The sequence below is a fragment of the Solanum verrucosum genome, unplaced genomic scaffold (genome assembly GCF_900185275.1).
Source record: "Solanum verrucosum unplaced genomic scaffold, falcon-dt-bn FXZP01000284.1, whole genome shotgun sequence".
Classification (NCBI taxonomy): Eukaryota; Viridiplantae; Streptophyta; class Magnoliopsida; order Solanales; family Solanaceae; genus Solanum; species Solanum verrucosum.
The window spans coordinates 2,479,935-2,495,783 of NW_026019936.1; the positions used below are offsets into that span (position 1 = coordinate 2,479,935).

General features: G+C 28.4%; 3 protein-coding genes across 3 annotated transcripts; 2 read left to right on the top strand and 1 right to left on the bottom strand.

Moving 5' to 3' along the window:
- Positions 1–1,955: 1,955 nt before the first annotated feature.
- Positions 1,956–2,887, top strand: LOC125837506 (uncharacterized). The gene has a single exon (XM_049516611.1). It carries the CDS (start codon positions 1,961–1,963, stop codon positions 2,885–2,887), a length of 927 nt encoding a protein of 308 aa, XP_049372568.1. The 5' UTR covers positions 1,956–1,960.
- Positions 2,888–4,377: 1,490 nt separating this feature from the next.
- LOC125837499 (dirigent protein 19-like) lies at positions 4,378–4,974 on the bottom strand. Its single transcript, XM_049516606.1, has one exon. It carries the CDS (start codon positions 4,972–4,974, stop codon positions 4,396–4,398), a length of 579 nt encoding a protein of 192 aa, XP_049372563.1. The 3' UTR covers positions 4,378–4,395.
- An 8,904-nt stretch (positions 4,975–13,878) lies between these two features.
- Positions 13,879–14,952, top strand: LOC125837175 (uncharacterized). Its single transcript, XM_049516322.1, has one exon. It carries the CDS (start codon positions 13,998–14,000, stop codon positions 14,949–14,951), a length of 954 nt encoding a protein of 317 aa, XP_049372279.1. The 5' UTR covers positions 13,879–13,997; the 3' UTR covers position 14,952.
- The last annotated feature ends 897 nt before the right edge of the window (positions 14,953–15,849 follow it).

The window sequence follows — 15,849 nt, forward strand, 5'->3', positions numbered from 1 at the left end:
TATAATTTGGGGATATTAATCTAATATAGATTTTGAGAATAAGAGTTATTAATGTGAGTCAAGATTTTTTAAATATCTTGTTTTCTTAAGAAATATGATTAATTCAGTTAAAACGTAATGCAACATATATTTTCTTGGTCTCCCATTTGATGTTTGATATCCACATTGACACACAATTATATTTGGATTTGTGTTGCTTAGGCTGCATGACACCGACGCCTTTCCCTTTGTATAGTATATGACTAGTGACTTCATTACCTCAACCTACTTTTTTGCTTACTGTAGCATAGACCTTCGCCAGACTTTCATCCCTTCGCCTATAGACGACAGCTTGACTTCGCTATCGCTCGATCATAACTTGATATAGAGTCGTGTAGTCATCGATTATACCACCATATTGAAGTAGAAGATCCTATGAGAGCATTTTTTGTCTTCAAACGTGGTATATGACTTCCATCTCACTCTTTCCTTTCTTCGGTGCTACCTTTTCATTTCTTCAAGGGATGGGGTTGGGGTGTATAATAACCTTTTTTTTAGGATGTCCGGGAACAACCCCATTCGGACGGAGACGTTTTCTACTAAGAATTTTTTCATATCTAGGGTGCAAACCCTGAGATATCTGGGCTCTGATTAAGCGATACAACTGTAATTTGTATATATAAATCGATAATTTACATAATTTTTATATTATTAGTGCAAATAATTCATTAATTATTACTACGCATCATCCAGATTAATAATTAAAACTAAACAATAGTTTAGTTAACGTAAATTAAGATTAAAGGAAATAAGAAAGAGATTGCTTGGTTGATCATTTTTAAAATAAAAATAAAAATTGCATTGCAAACAAAGAAAAACAAACCAATATATTAGTACCACGTAGTATCTTTTTTTTTTTGTTTGGTGTAAAAACATAAATGCAACTAGAACTTAAAAGGTAGTGGAAAATATTCAAGCAAGTATATCGACTTATCAGTGTATAGAACTTAAATCGAATAATAAAAAAAATGAAACGGATAACCGAGGCTGAATAATATACCTTGCCCAGAGCAACGTCACGACCTCAGGTAAGGAATATTAGTTTATCAGATATTTTAGAAGATACATATGTATAAATAATGAAAATACTAAATATAAATTATACAAAAATGACATTAAATCAAGTTTACGTCTATAATTGTTGATATTATTTACGAAAAATTCTGCATACGTCTACGATCACTTATATTGTTTTTTAAGTTCCTTCTCATGATATCACTTCCCTTTAATAGGGAAACTAACTTTATGAACAAACTTTATTGTCATAACTTGCCTAGAATGTTAAGGTTTCTTCAATAAAACAATAAAATTCTGACAACTTAGAAGTCCAGATAAGTAAATATAACATCTAGGTTGTTATTTTTCTTTTTTTAAAAAAATAAATAAATCTCCTACTATATATATATATAGTTGAAACAAATGATTTTCTAGCACAAAGATAGAGGATGTTTATAATATATAAACTAACCCTTCATTTTCCATCTCTATTCAATCTCACAATAAGGGTTTTTGTAGTACAAGGTAGCATTGTCGGTTCTTATTTCATTCATCAAGACAGTCTTACTTGCTTTCAAACTCTGTAGCAAGTTTTTCATCCACTACCTTTAGTTCAGATCGAATTAGAATGAAATAGATTCATTCAACATCTTGCACAACAATCGAACGGGAGACTCCTCGTGCATGTGAATTAGAACAATCACAAGAAAATTAGTCTCACTTGTAATTAGAACCAATATAAGGGTTTTCGTATTACAAGAGAACATCTTCGGTTCTTATTGTATTTATCAAGACAGTCTTAGCTTGCTCAATTCTGAACTCTGCGTTAACCAAGTTCAGTCACCACCCTCTGAGTCAGATTCATTTAGTAACTTTCACAACAATCAAAATTTGACCTATCGTGCTCGTGTATTATTAAAGAAAGATGGCAAAGTTGGTGGGACATGTAGGAACAGGTCTTGGTTTCTTTCTAATAGGTATTTGGCACTTGTTTAACCATATTAAACTACATGTTTTGCACCCAAATGGCTACACTTCTTTACTATGGTTCCCAACACCAAAAATAAGACATTTTGAACTTTTCTTGATTATGTGTTTTACCTTAATTTTCTTATTAATGGAAATTTTTGGTAATCATAATCTACTAAATTTAGATGGAACAATCCCTTCTAACCATCTTCATTATCTTGAACATTCATGTATCTCTTTATCTTTATTTATTTATTCATTTTTCTCCATGTTAATTGACAAAATTACCCCTACAATCCATTCCCAAAATGGACTTACAAATTTTCTTGCATCAATTGCTTTTGGCCAAGAATTACTTCTATTTCATCTTCACTCAAGTGACCATATGGGGGTTGAAGGACAATACCATTGGCTTTTACAAATAGTAATTTTTGTGTGTTTAATCACTACCCTTTTGGGAATTCCATTTCCTAATAATTTCTTGAATAATTTTGTTAGATCTTATAGTATTATGTTTCAAGGCCTTTGGCTTATGGTTATTGGTGTTATGCTTTGGACACCAAAATTTATACCAAAAGATTGTTTTATCAATTTGGAAGAAGGGTATCAAGTTGTTAGATGTCATGGACATAAATCACTTGAAAGAGCAAAATCATTAGTGAATATTGAATTTAGTTGGTATATTATTGGAACCACTTGTTTAGTGGTTTCTCTTTATTTGGTTGGTTTCAAGATTTTCACAAAAAATATTAATGTTGAGTATCAATCCATAAAAAATAATTTTGAGGATAATCAAGAAGTGGATTTTATGGATGTTGAAGATCAAAAGAGAAGTCAATTGAAGAAGAAGTTTGTTGAAATGGGCAAAGTGTTTGCTACATAATTGACAAGATAATAATAATAATTATTATATGTATTATATAGGCAAGAAATGAAGAGTTCATTGTAAAAGCAAGGGATTGGAATGTACAAAAAAAAAAAAAAAAGGGGGGGAGGGGGGGGGGGGGGGGGATGTTTGGTGGTTGATTGTATATTTGTTTTTAGTTATGAGTAGAAAATAGTTTTAGGGTCTATATATTGAAAATAGTTTTTCTGTCTCTACGAGATAGGAATAAGATCTATGCATACTCTATTGTATATATGTTATGCTACATTGTCATTGTTGTTGTATAGTAGGGGTGTATTGTATTTAATTTATGGCCTTTAATTAGGGAGAATGAGAAAAAATATGTATATATCTATGTTACACACAATTTTTCTTTTTTTTTTATAAATGTATTATTTATTTTTGTAATAGGTCTTGTGGTCTAGTTAACATTACATTATTTGACCGGATACAAAGTAATAACTGATTTAAAAAAAAATTGTGTAACATTTGCGATCAATTATTAGTGTTGACAGATTGCAGATAGGCACGCATATTACTTCCTCTGTTCACTTTTATTTGTCATGTTGCGTTTTTCGAAAGTCAATTTGACTAATTTTTAAAGTTAAATTAGATTACATTAATTCGATATTTAAAACAAAAAATTTAGATATCTATACGAAAAGTACTATAAATTGCAATTTTTCGCATATCAATATGATAAAAATACATCGTAAAATATTAGTCAAATTTTTTATAATTTGACTCTAAAAAAGAAAACTGTGACAATAAAAAGAAAAAGTAGTTATTAAATATAAGATGATGTAAAAACACAAGGCATAGGAATGCACAAAAATGGGGGTGGGGGTGGGGGTGGGGTGTCCCTTCAAAATATAGTGCTATCTTAAATCATTAAATCACATGCATTATAACTCACCTACTCCACACATTATGAAAATTTCACTCCACTAGTCATATTATATGAAAAATAAAAAAAAGACATTGACACTATAATTTCTCAACTATAATGATTTCTTACCCAAACCTTTTTAAAAATTTTAACTTTGTGTTTCTCTTTTGAGTTCAATTAATTTAATTTGCGACGCTTAAAGTTTTGATAAAGTTTTTTTTTTACTTTTGTGTATATAATGAATGAAGTAGCTTTACATTTTTGAACGATTTTATTTTTAGAAATATATTTATAATAACATGCCATTTTATTCAGATTCAATTTAAAACTCGAACATATATTAAGCTAATAATGTGCTTAACCAATGCGATATTAGGAAGTGCATTTCGTTTGTATTATGTCTACATGTTATTCTTATCACATTTTCATTTATACGTTGTAAAATTTTCCGACTAAGTAGTGTCATGAAGGGACACCACTTACTCACAGCCCACAAACTAGCACATATGCTAGATATATGTAGCTCTGTTCATCAAAATTGAGACAGATAAAAAAAAGCACCAAATGTTGTCTTTACTAAAATTAACATAAGATAATAAGAACGATTAGTTGAATATTAATAGTGTAACACATAAACATCATATTGAACAATAGCATCCTTAGTTTTCACATTCAATGAGATAGTCTTTGCTTGAACATACCCTCTAGCGAATCGGAAAAGCCCACTACCGCCGATCACCGGCATCTCGCGGACCGTCTCGACTATCGAATTCCGACCGAGCACCGCTAACGAGCTACCATTATATTTCCCTTCAATAAAATTAAAATTCATGATCATTAATAAACTCAATTCACTTAATGAAGACGAGCCATAAAACCCTTGTGCCCTTCCAATAATCTTGGAACTCAATTTTGGTTCTAGGGTTAGAGCATTATCTATCATGTTGACTATGCCAAAACCCGTTTTTGCGGTGTTTTTTGGTGGTGGTACAATCATAATTGATGTTGGTTTCGTGCCACTAAGGATATCATGAAAATAAAATTTGAAATGGCTAAGTTTTTCCCTTTTTAGACTCACGGACTCTCTATTTATAGATTTTTCGAACGCATATTCTTCTTTTTTTCCGATAATTGGAAAAACTACGAAAGATATGAGAATGAAGATTGTACCAAAGAAGTGTAGGAGTTTAGCCATTGAAGTGGAGTTTTTTGATGATATGAAAATATTGGAACAATCTATTTATAGGTGGTCAAGTCACAATGTTCAATTATTTAAATATGGAAAAAATTGAAGTAATGTTATAGTGGTTAAAGGGTCCACCAATTACTATAATTATGAAAAGGAAAATAGTTTTATGACTTTATTATATATAATAATAATGTGCGAAGTAAATAGAAAAATCGTGAAATAAGGTTGTAAATTATATCATAAATTTGAATTTGATTTCTTTTTTAGTACAAAAATTAAATAAACGGGCAAAGTGAGAGAAATGACTTCTAGTAGGTGGAGTCCAGTCCCTCGAAAAGGTATATCTGACTTAAAAATTAGTGGAGATTAAAATAAAACAAAAAGTAGTATATTTCAAATCTACTAATTACTATCTTAATTAATCATTAAATCACATGCATAATGTTCACTTATTTAATAAATATTTTTTTTTTTAAAAAAACTAACACAAATAATTTAATATATAGATACGCATATTCATTTTACCGAACAAAGTTTGAAGGTGTGCAAATAAAGTGAACTAATCCACTGGTGATTTAATTCACGCTAAGCTATTATTTTCACCAAACATTAACTCATCATGTTCATCTTCATCTAGCCAATTCATGGGTGATTTCTTCAAATTAAAGGTGAAAATGGACTCCCAGGAAAAGGAATCAGATGAGAACGATCAATTTGGTTTACTTAAATATTTCCGATAGTTAAGAAAGAAAAATGATTCAAGAAATAGAGATAAAATCATCTTATAATCATCCTATATTAGATCTAAAGCTTGCATGAGAGATCAATAACAGAGGAAGTTGTTGATTTCTCAAAGCAATCGAATTTGTAAGTTCTAAAGCGACGATATAAATATTGGTTGCAGTGGCTAAGTCAATTCATCTTTCTTTCACTTCTAATACTCCAAAACATCTCCCATATGTTAGGTGGTCTGATATTAACCATAAAAAATTAAAAGGACGAGCATCAAGTAGGACGATTAATGTCTATTTATGTACGTATGTGTTTTTAGATTCAATTAGGCTTTAATAAATAAGGTATTATCAGTAATGAGTAGCAGGTAGATCTCAAACCAATACAAAAATTATGATAGCGTGTCGAAGCTCTATTATTGGTTTTAGGAGGAACAAGGTTATGTTGCTGTAAAAGAATTGCGACGGAGAAGGGTTGCATACTCACTTTCTTTGGGAAAAAAAATTATTATAAAAAGGATAAATATGTCAAATTATAATTAATTTATATTTATTTTAAATAAGTTTAAAAGAATGGTTACCAAAAAATCAAAATAAGGGAGGTATAGGTAATATCTCAAACCACAGGATGGGTGAGTGTAATAGAGTAAAACCTAGAGGGAGGTCTCTGAAATTATCCCTATATTATAATGTGCGAAGTAAATACAAAAATCGTGAAATAAGATTGTAAATGATATCATAAATTTGAATTTGATTTCTGTTTTAGTACAAAAATTAAATAAACGTGCAAAGTGAGAGAAATGACTTCTAGTAGGTGGAGTCTAGTCCCTCGAAAGGTATATCTGACTTAAAAATTAGTGGAGATTAAAATAAAACAAAAAGTAGTATATTTCAAATCTACTAATTACTATCTTAATTAATCATTAAATCACATCCATAATGTTCACTTATTATGATAGTTCCACTCTACTAGTCTTATTATATGGGGAAAAAAAGTGTGTTAGAAGCTAGGGTTTTCCAACTACATTGATTTCTTTCCCAAACTTTAATTGATTGTCTGATTTAATTAATTTATAATAGTATCATTTAAAAAAAAATCTCAATTAATTTTTATTATGAAATAAATACAATATGGTAAGATCGTACAATTCGGTGCTCATATGAATTGGGTCTAAATAAATTTTTACTCGTAAAATAGTCTAATCAAACGTTTAAATAGAAAGATTTTTACATAAATAATCTATTTTAAAAATATAATGTAGATCGATTATATGATTATACATATATTATATATAGATTATATGTACATTAAATATTCGCTTACTGCATTTATTTATTTATTATAATTATATTATATATATGAATTGTATATATATTTGTTTGTTTATTATAATAATCTTTGCACCAAACTTTACGTTTCAAATGTCATAATGTGTCTCACACCTTGTCTACTATGTGATGATAGACACTTTATGCATATGGGCAGTGCAAAAATTGATTTAATCAATAAATTGAATTGATAAAAATATTATTGGTTTATTGGTATAGAATTATTGGGCCAATGATTTTGTAAATTTTTTAATTGGATTATCAGTTCGGTTTTTGGTTTAATGATTATTGTTAATGATTAAATCGATAATCCAATAAGATTACATTAAAATTATTATTTTACTCCTTATTATATATCTATGACTTTAACATTTAACCAATCCTATTTTTAAAATTTTAGTATTAATTTCTATTCTCGACATATAGTATTACCTTCTCTCTTCTTAATTTTAGATTTGATCGTGACAAACAAAAATAGTTAATGTTGTTTCCTCAATTTATTGTGTGAGTCTTTAGAAGGAATTCAAATAATTATATGTTTTAAACAAAGTAATCAACGTAGAAATTTGTGTTGAACTTCTATTCCACTACTATTTCTATTTTTATGAACATGATGTATGTATGATCACATGAGCATTTTTTTATCGGTTAAATCGAAAACCGTTCCGTTAAGAACCAAAAACTGATAATAAATATCTTGTTAGTTTGGTTATCAGTTTAGCATGTTAAAAAATCAGAAATAAATAAACTGAACCACTAATACATAAAAACTGAACTGAACTGTCCGATATAGATCTCTAGAAAGATTCTTGATGGCCCGCACGAGTGAACTCATTATTCTTCTCATCAGATGCATAATAGATTTGACGAACGCCCAAACACACTTAAAAAAACTTAGGCAAAGGTACTCATTACCCCCGTGAACTTGAAGCTTTTTATATGGTGTACACCTAAACTAAATTCTGTTTTAATTACCCCCGAACTTGTTTATTCCTCCGTCGCGTACACCATTTTTGTCCACCTGGTGTAGAAATTGACAACACACTCTACAGTCTACTAGGCGCGTGAGGAAGTGATTTTTTGCCACATCACAAAGCTACAACGGTAAAAAAACGTAAAACCTCCATTTTTCTTTAATATTTGGCATATTTTAAACGAAAAATAGGGCAAAATGTAAATGAAAAGTAAAGGAAACAAAGATTAACACTTATTTGGTAAGAATTTCCGACAAATTTGAAATTCAAGGAGTTCCGCGAAATCAGCCCTTATTCAAAAATAACTTTTAAACGATGAATTTTAATATTTGGCATATTTTAAACGAAAAATAGGGCAAAATGTAAATGAAAAGTAAAGAAAACAAAGATTAACACTTACTTGGTAAGAATTTCAGACAAATTTGAAGTTTAATCAACCAACTTCACGTCTAGAAAAACCCAAATCCAAAAGGAGTTCCGCAAAACAGCCCTTATTCAAAAATAACTTTTAAACAATGAATTTTAAATTTAATAAATTTATTTTTTGCAATATTAATTTATCTAGGTGGCTATTATTTATCCAGGTGGAAATCCACATCACCACTTTTGCCAGCTGTCGCGCGCGTGTAGTCACAATAGGAGCAGGTGGACGAAAAAGGTGTATGCGACGGAGGAATAAACAAGTTCGGGGGTAATTAAAACGAAATTTAGTTTAGGTGTACACCGTATAAAAAGCTTCAAGTTCGGGGGGGTAGGGGTAATGAGTACTTTTGCCAAAAACTTATGCAACACCCTCACAATTAAAAGAAGCATTTGTCATTTGAAAGTTAAAGCTTTTCTTCTGTTTTACGAATCCTACCGCTAAAAAGTTGACAAGATAAGAATGAATCGGATTAGGACTAACATAAGAGTCATTTGGTAAAGATTTATGGGTTATTTGTACAAAAGGCCTAATTTGAAGAAAACTAAATAAGTGTTCAGTTTTTTGGGCTATTTGATTAGGGCATTTGCAAAAATGTTCTATTTTGAAGCCACAATTTTAATTCTTCCACCGTAAGCTAAGTTTAATAAATGAGCCAAAAAAATAAAAAATCATCAAGCCACTTTCAATAAATTATTAGAATTCACAAATAAACACTTTTTAGTCCTTGTAGTTAAAAATTTATCAATATTTCGAAGTTTCAAATTATATCTTGGAGTTTTATAGGTAAAATTTAAAATTTCATGACAATGATTATTCTTTTAAAATACGGTTAAAAGTAGTTAATGCGCGATAATTTTCCCTTTCTAAAATTGTATTCTGTGTAATTAATATAGCCCATTGGTCTAAAATGGATACAATTTAAAGAATTATCTCCAAAAAGGCCATATGGTGCAAATAATCCAAGCAATTTCAATTTGATAAAGCTAATGTCAATATTAACAAGTTATTTAAAGAAAATAAAATTATACATTAAAAAGAAAAGCTTAAACTACATTATGGCAAATGACAAATAACTTTTTAACCACTATTAACTTTAGTAACATATATATATATATATAGGTGAGAATATTAAGAAACTTAGAGACACAAAGTTGGCTATCTGTTTAAGTATTTATTAGGTCATGTTAGTGTAAAATTCTAGAGAATTGTTGATGCTTCAATAATATACTACTAGTTATTAACAATTTCGAGTGTAGCCTGTGTAATCTTGCTCATATTTTGATCTTAAAGTTAGGATAAAGAAAGAGGAGTGTGGTAAGCGAATACTCAACAAAAAAATTGTTCATTCATGATGAATCTTCATAACAGAACCAATCTCAACGTGTTCGATATTAAGGCACAATTATTGTTTGTTAGTGCAATTAGATACAAAGTTAGTTATTATTAGGCTAGAAAACCAACACTCATAAAAAGGTATAAAGCAAATGAATGTTAGTGCAAAATTATGAGAATTCTTGATGTTTCAAGAATAGTAGTTAACAATTTCTAATTAATGCAATATTTTTTTCAAGAGAATTGGTGAGGTTTAGTAGAAAGTTCTTTAATTATCAATAAAATTAATTAAATGCATTACTATGACAATTTTTAAGAAAATATACCTAAAAGGTCACTTTTTAGACAAATCTTTTTCTTTCAATTTTGGTAAGAAAGTTGCTTTAAAAATATACATATTTTTAATGAAGTCTATCGAATATTGGCTCAAATCTCTTCCAACAGAATATCTATCGAAAATTTTATATTTGCAGTTGATCTCCATAAAAAAGAAACATGTTTTGATAAGTATATATATTAGATTATTTTATATAACAATAGTCAACTTATAATTGAATACTTTCATTTTTGTTCATCTTGGAATTAGCCATACATGTCTTAAATTACATGAATATAATTAATTAGCAAGAAGTTAGCTCAGAATTCTTTGGAGTATACCAACATGGGTTGTGGTGCATTGGTGGAGTGTTTCACCCTTAACTAGAGATCTCGGATTCGAGACTTGGGTATGGAGAAAATCCTGTTGGGAGCGCCACCCCTGAATGGGCCCTGCAATGCGCGATCCGAATTTACTCGTAGCTTCAATGTGGGCTTCGGACACCGGGTGGAAAAATAAATAAATTCTTTGGAGTAAAAATGGAGGATAAATCTTGTTTAACAAGAAAATAAGACTTTTTTTTCTTTAATTAATCCTTTAGTCAAAGTAAAATAATTTTTTTCCTTCTTCTTTTGGGAGATTCTTGGTAACATTATCCATATATAATATTAAAATTTTTGATAGCTAATTCGTATCTAAATAACAGAGAAAAGTTAATGAGTCCTATAAAATCAAGCTCATAATTTGTCGATTTATCTTTTGGGTTAAAATTTAAGGGGACAGAATCGCGAGGCCCAAAAGTCTTGAAGTGATTTACAGATATACTTACATTAGTGTTAGCGGTTTAGATCAAATTTTTAAATGATCAAATCTTTCGAGAAATTGAATATAAATTCTCTTATTTAAAGTTAATGATCAAAAATACATTTAAACTATCATTTTTGTGAGTTTTATACCTCAATTATTCTTTGTTCTCTTTATTTACCTCAATGAATAATTAAGATATAAAACACATAAAAATAAAATAATTTAAATGCTAAATGAGAATCAAAAGATATTGCCCTTTTGACTATTAATTATGTTTGAAAATTAAATAGAATTTTAAGAATACTTTTCCATATTTTTTATCAGTGGTAAAAACAATTTTTGTTTGAAATTAAAATAGAGAAGTACAAGTTTGACCTTTTGAAATTATTTACATTGTGACCAAATTGACTTCCAATTATTCTACACACATATATAAATGTATAAAAAATTCATCAAAAATTTATAAATTTCGGTGATTTTGAGCGGATATAATTCTCATTAAAATGGTGGTACATATATATATCCACGACATTCAATAAATAATGCACATATACCCTCGTTGTCAAACAAATAGTGCATATATACCCTCACCATCTAACAAATGGTGCATATTCACACCTTTTTATTAACTGACATAGTTAAAAAATTTAAAACTAGTTTCGTAATTCTAAAAATGCTACATGACTCGAAAAGTTACCTCAAACTCTTTTTTTACCGATCCAGACTAGACCTAACTAAAGAAAATTCAATTTTCTTTATATACAGACTCCACCCAAACTTATTTTATGGCTGAGTAGAAGAGGGAGATTGATTTTTTTCATTTGGTTCGAATCTAGAAGGGTAAAAAAATATATATGCAAGATGATTTAAAAGGACAAATGATATTTTTGAAATTAAAAAAAATTAGCGCTTAGATATTTTCTTAATTTAGTAAATATAAGTTGTTAATGAAAATAATAAAAACATTATTTGTAAGACGGTGGAGATATAAATGCATCATTTTAAATTTTTTTAATGAGGTGTATATCTGTTTTAAATACAAAATAAGGGTTATTTTTCTTTAGACAAAAATGACTTTTAAAAGCAAAACACGATAATTAATATAAGACACATAAACTAGGTAATATGATGTAATTGATTAGATAACATTAATTATATGTAATTATGTAAAAGTATTTTTCCCCCATCATTAGTAAGAAGAAACACCAAAAGAGAGCCTCTATTACTTGGATTTTCTTTTTTTAGACAAAATATTTGAGGTCACTGATGATCACATATAACTTTTACTTTTTAATCACCAACTTTTATATATATATATATATATATATATATATATATATATATTAAATCCTTCTTTATTAGTTATGGACAATTTAGGATATAATCATTACAATCAGAGGTAAAGCTAAAGACGTAAAGGGTTCATCTAAGCACTTGTCGTTGAAAATTATATTATATATATAAAATTAAAATTAGACATTTTATTTTTCTAATTTCTTTTTCTTTGTACTTTTATATACTTAATCTTTTCAGTAAATATTGATCATAATAATAATGATATCAAGGATGATGAACATAGTCGATATCTCTTCCTAAATTCAATAACACATCTTTATAACAACAATTCTCTGTAACAATATCTTATTATAATAACTATATTTCATGTTAAATCAATTTTTCATTTTATATTGTATCATATATTCCTTATAACAATATTATTTTGCTATAAAGTAGAAAAAAATCAAAATAAACTAGAGACATTGTGAAAGAGACTAAATGGTCATTTGATTGGAATACAAATTATAATGAGATAAGTTATGATAAAATTACTTATACTAGAATTGTTTCTTATTAACGATTTGATTTGTTGTACTAAAAATAATATTCATGACATACTTTCAAAAAATAAATTATTTATTTACAAAAATATCCTCAGAAAACAAGAGTTTTAACTACTCAGCCCAAATTGCATGCAATATCACAACTTTCTTTAAAAAAATTAGTTGCTCTAGAATATCAGAGTATCATTTGCTTTATTTGATCATATCGTAATATGAAATGAACCAATAAGATATGAATAAAATATTTTTTAGATTCCTTTATGAGTTGGAATAACACAAGAATTCAAAGCAACACACATAAAACATATCAATTAAACTATTGTTAATAATATTTAATTTTATACTATTAATTTGCATGATCATGTTAAATTGTCTTATTATTATACTACGTACATTTTAAAATTGCTAAGAATCGATATTTAATAATATAAGATATTGAAGTACAAGCAAAAGGTGCAATATTAATATATAGGGTGTGAAGGGTAATTTTGTCATTTAATAAGTTTATCCGATAATAAATTACAATAGAATTATTATATTACCTAAGAGAAAGAATAACTTATTCTGATATTAATTATTAATCTCAAGATAAATTATCTCTGACTTACAACTAAACAACAAATTAATGACTCAATCAGTTTATATAATATATATATATATTATCAATGAAATTTAACCGATAATAGTATAATAAGTTACTATCTTCTTTATCAAATTACCAATGGAGTAATACATATCAAAATACATACTTATATTTTCCTTATAATTGATTTGATTGTATACATATTTTTTAATTTTTATACCGTCATCGTATACAACTTAAATAGTATTAAAATAACCTATTATATCTTCTAGAAAAATAGCCACCTCAGCCAAGTGCTAAAACCAGATAACTTTTATTAGTCAACTCTTAATGCCAAATGTTAATTGTATTCTCATTTACTCAAAGCCACCACAAAAACCAAAAACCAAAAAAAACTCTTAACTAAAGCCCAAAAAAATCAAACTCTTAATTAATCAATTTAACCCCTTATAGAAGTCTCTAGAGTCCTTCACAATTCTCTTAATTTGTGTACCCCCACCCCACCCCCATCCCATCACAAACTCTTTATATAGCTCATTTTCTTTTCCCTCTCTTTTCCATCTCTATTTTTTCCAAAATCAAGAAGAAGCAAAAGTGGTCATATTTTGCAATTTTTGCAAGACAAATTTCCATCTCTATATTTATTCAAGGGGTTATATTTGCAATTTTAGCTAAGCTAAGAATTTGCTAAAATGGGCACTTTAGTGGGACATGTAGCACCAGGATTTGGCTTTTTTTTAATTGGTATTTGGCATTTGATTAATCATATTAGATTACATGTTGTACATCCAAAATCATATACTTCTTTGCCTTGGTTCCCAACTCCAAGAATTAGGTACTTAGAGCTTTTCTTGATTATGGGGGGTTGTTTGGCTTCAATTTCAATGGAACTTTTTATTGGTCCAAAAAAACATCAACCTTTAGATATTGATGGAACTATCCCTTCTAACCATCTACACAATTTTGAACATTCAAACATCTCTTTAACTTTCTTTGTGTATGCTCTTTTCACCATAATCTTTGACAAAGTTACACTTCAACCCCAAACAAAATATGGGATGACACAATTACTTGGAGCTATTGCTTTTAGTCAACAACTTTTGCTTTTCCATCTTCACTCTAGTGACCATATGGGAGTTGAAGGACAATATCATTGGCTTTTACAAATAGCCATTTTTGTATGTTTAGCCACTACTCTTTTGGGAATTCAATTTCCTAAGAGTTTCTTGAATAGTTTTGTGAGGTCTTATAGCATTATGTTCCAAGGGATTTGGCTTATGGTTATGGGGTTTATGCTTTGGACACCAAAATTCATCCCAAAAGGTTGTTTTATCAACTTTGAAGAAGGTCATAAAGTGGTTAGATGTGAAAATGATGAAGCACTTGAAAGGGCAAAAGCTTTAGTGAATATACAATTTAGTTGGTATATAGTTGGGATCACAATATTTTGTGTCACCCTTTACTTGATTTTAATTAAGATTTTCCAAGAGAAAATTGAGTACCAATCTTTGAATAGCAAATTTGAGGAAATAGAAGATGATTTGGAGGATGTTGAGGCTCAAAAGAGTAGCAAAAATGGTGTTGAATCAAATAGGTTTCTTGAAATGGGAAAAATATTCGCGTCTACATCAGATATGGAAAGATGAAAAGGAGAGAAACGATAATTGAAAACACTGTTAAAGATAGAAATTTCTCTATGGACTTCATTCATGATTACATTTTTCATTGAATTTCTAATATATCAGTAATTTCTATTTTTTAGTAGGGGGAAGGGTATTTGTACAAAAATAAAGATTTGGTTAAGTAGGGGTGTTTGTTAATTTATTTGTTATTTTTTTAATTAATGTCACGATAAAATAATTGTTGGCTTTGTATAATAAAAAAAGAACCAAAAAAGAGAGAGGAGGGAATTTGGTTCAAAATTTGTGTGGTTTGTATTGGTAGCTTGTCAAAGGTGGGAAAACTATTAATGTTAAGAAAAAAAATAGTATAGTTAGGAAAGTTGTATAATTTGTAATTAAAGGTTTCTTATTTAGTTTATTTATTATGGAAATCATGTATCCCTTATAATCAAATTTTCAGTTACGTACTTTTATTTTGTGAAAGTTTTATTATTTTGCAGAATTATTATTATTATGGAATGAGGATGAATGATAGTGAAGGAAATCAAGAATAGAATAAGTATTTTTATTTTATTTTTCAAACTAGCTAGGAATTATGATATTGAATTCGAGTTCTTTATTATAAGTGAATGAATCATATCTATCCTATCAATTGAATAAGGGTGAACGGAGCCTATCATAGTTAATAGATTGAATGAACTTGGGTATATTTATTGACATTTTTTTGTTTCTCACTCCATGTATGGTATCCGCTTTGATCTGAATTAATATGTCACGTGAAAATTCATTAAATTAAAAAAGTTAATGATAAAACACACAGTTAAACTATTATATCTTTTTAATTTCATACCTTAACTATCCATTGTTTATTTATATATCAAAATTATCACCTTTTCACGAGTTTTTTTTACCTCAACTACAG

Bases quoted from the DNA above. Each gene is read 5' to 3' on its own strand.
- LOC125837506 (XM_049516611.1), top strand. From the start codon at position 1,961: ATGGCAAAGTTGGTGGGACATGTAGGAACAGGTCTTGGTTTCTTTCTA.
- LOC125837499 (XM_049516606.1), bottom strand. From the start codon at position 4,974: ATGGCTAAACTCCTACACTTCTTTGGTACAATCTTCATTCTCATATCT.
- LOC125837175 (XM_049516322.1), top strand. From the start codon at position 13,998: ATGGGCACTTTAGTGGGACATGTAGCACCAGGATTTGGCTTTTTTTTA.